This window comes from Saprolegnia diclina (assembly GCF_000281045.1).
Source record: "Saprolegnia diclina VS20 unplaced genomic scaffold supercont1.47, whole genome shotgun sequence".
Lineage (NCBI taxonomy): Eukaryota > Oomycota > Saprolegniomycetes > Saprolegniales > Saprolegniaceae > Saprolegnia > Saprolegnia diclina.
Genome location: NW_008246114.1, coordinates 435,829 through 437,161, shown reverse-complemented (window position 1 = coordinate 437,161; position 1,333 = coordinate 435,829). Strand labels below are relative to the sequence as shown.

General features: G+C 57.9%; 1 protein-coding gene across 1 annotated transcript; it reads left to right on the top strand.

The window, feature by feature from the left end:
• Positions 1-75: 75 nt before the first annotated feature.
• Positions 76-393, top strand: SDRG_12207 (hypothetical protein; the record flags this gene model as incomplete). The annotated part of the gene is made up of 1 exon (XM_008618270.1): positions 76-393. The coding sequence occupies one exon, from the start codon at positions 76-78 to the stop codon at positions 391-393; it is 318 nt and encodes a 105-aa protein (XP_008616492.1).
• Positions 394-1,333: the final 940 nt, after the last annotated feature.

The following is a 1,333-nucleotide window of genomic DNA, read 5'->3' as shown; positions in this document are numbered from 1 at the left end:
GTTCTGCGCACGCTGGCCAAGGGCACCGATGCCACCGACTACGCTGCCGAGGCAGTGACCGCAGCCAAGCAGCTCATGCGGCGCATTCACAAATCTGAGACCCACGGCGACTGCAACTTTGGCAATAGCTGTCGCTTGAACCGACGGCGGTACTACCACTGGGGTCAGCGCAAGCCACACCGCAAGGTTCTCTACGGACGCAGCGACTATGACGACGAGCTGGCCGGCGAGGCCGATGCCATGGACGCCTTGGACGCTACTGTCGACTCGGAGGACGAGTATGATTGCGACGAAGTTGACGATGCTGGCATGGATGACGCCGACTACGACTTTTGTGTGGATGCTGTACCGGCAATGGCTTTAGCACCAGACGCACGATGCACCATTAGTTGACACCGTTTAGGTATTCAATACTACAAAGCATGTTGCCTACTTTATTATACTCTCCGGGGGACCTTGGTGCAGATAGAATGAGGCATCGAGGCCGGCAGCCCAACATCTTGGGCGAATCGCAGTCCGTTGCGACATTGATCACTGCAAGGACACGGCAACCCGGGTAGTGGTTGCGAAGGCATTGCCATCAAGGGCGCTGCTTGCTTACACGGGTTGCCACGGTTCGTACAGCGAGGCACTGTACTAGTACGCCCCAAAGCATAAAAAACACCCGACCCTTACCCTACACCTCCCCTAAACCCACAGAAGGCCACTGCTGCTGCGAGATTCTACGTCGTGTGGTACGTCCGCGTCAAGGTGGAACGATCAGCAAAGCAAGCGGCGTCAACGGCAACAGCAACCCGTCGCTTTGGCTGTTCGTTGGAGTTTGACGTTTTGTGTTGGCACGTTAAACGGCGTTTAAACACAGCGACGACGTGGCGATCGCGATACTACCGAGCAGCGCGTCGATTCGATGGACGTACTATGTTGATTTATCGCATTCGACATGGAGCTTGTGTCAGAGCGTCTTGACCGGAGTCGCCCCGGGTACCCTTCCACAACGCCACCACCACCAAAGATACTACATCCTCCTGCCTCGACGCATACACCACTATCTACATTTGTTACGGCGACGGCTCGGGTGTTGGTTCGAGCGTCACATGGTCGTCGTCGTCGAGGTGGGCAGCCAAAATCTCGACGACGTGGGCTGCAGACGGGCGCTCCGTCGGGTCCTTCGCCAAGCACTGAGAGGCCAGAGCCTTGAACCACATGGCGCAGTGGGGCTGGATGGATGGGGAGAGGTCCCGATTGCCCTCCGTGTCCTGGGGGCTGCTGTCGTACGGTGTGCGGATCCACGAGAGCTCGGCCAAGACGACGCCAAACGAGTACACGTCCGCCG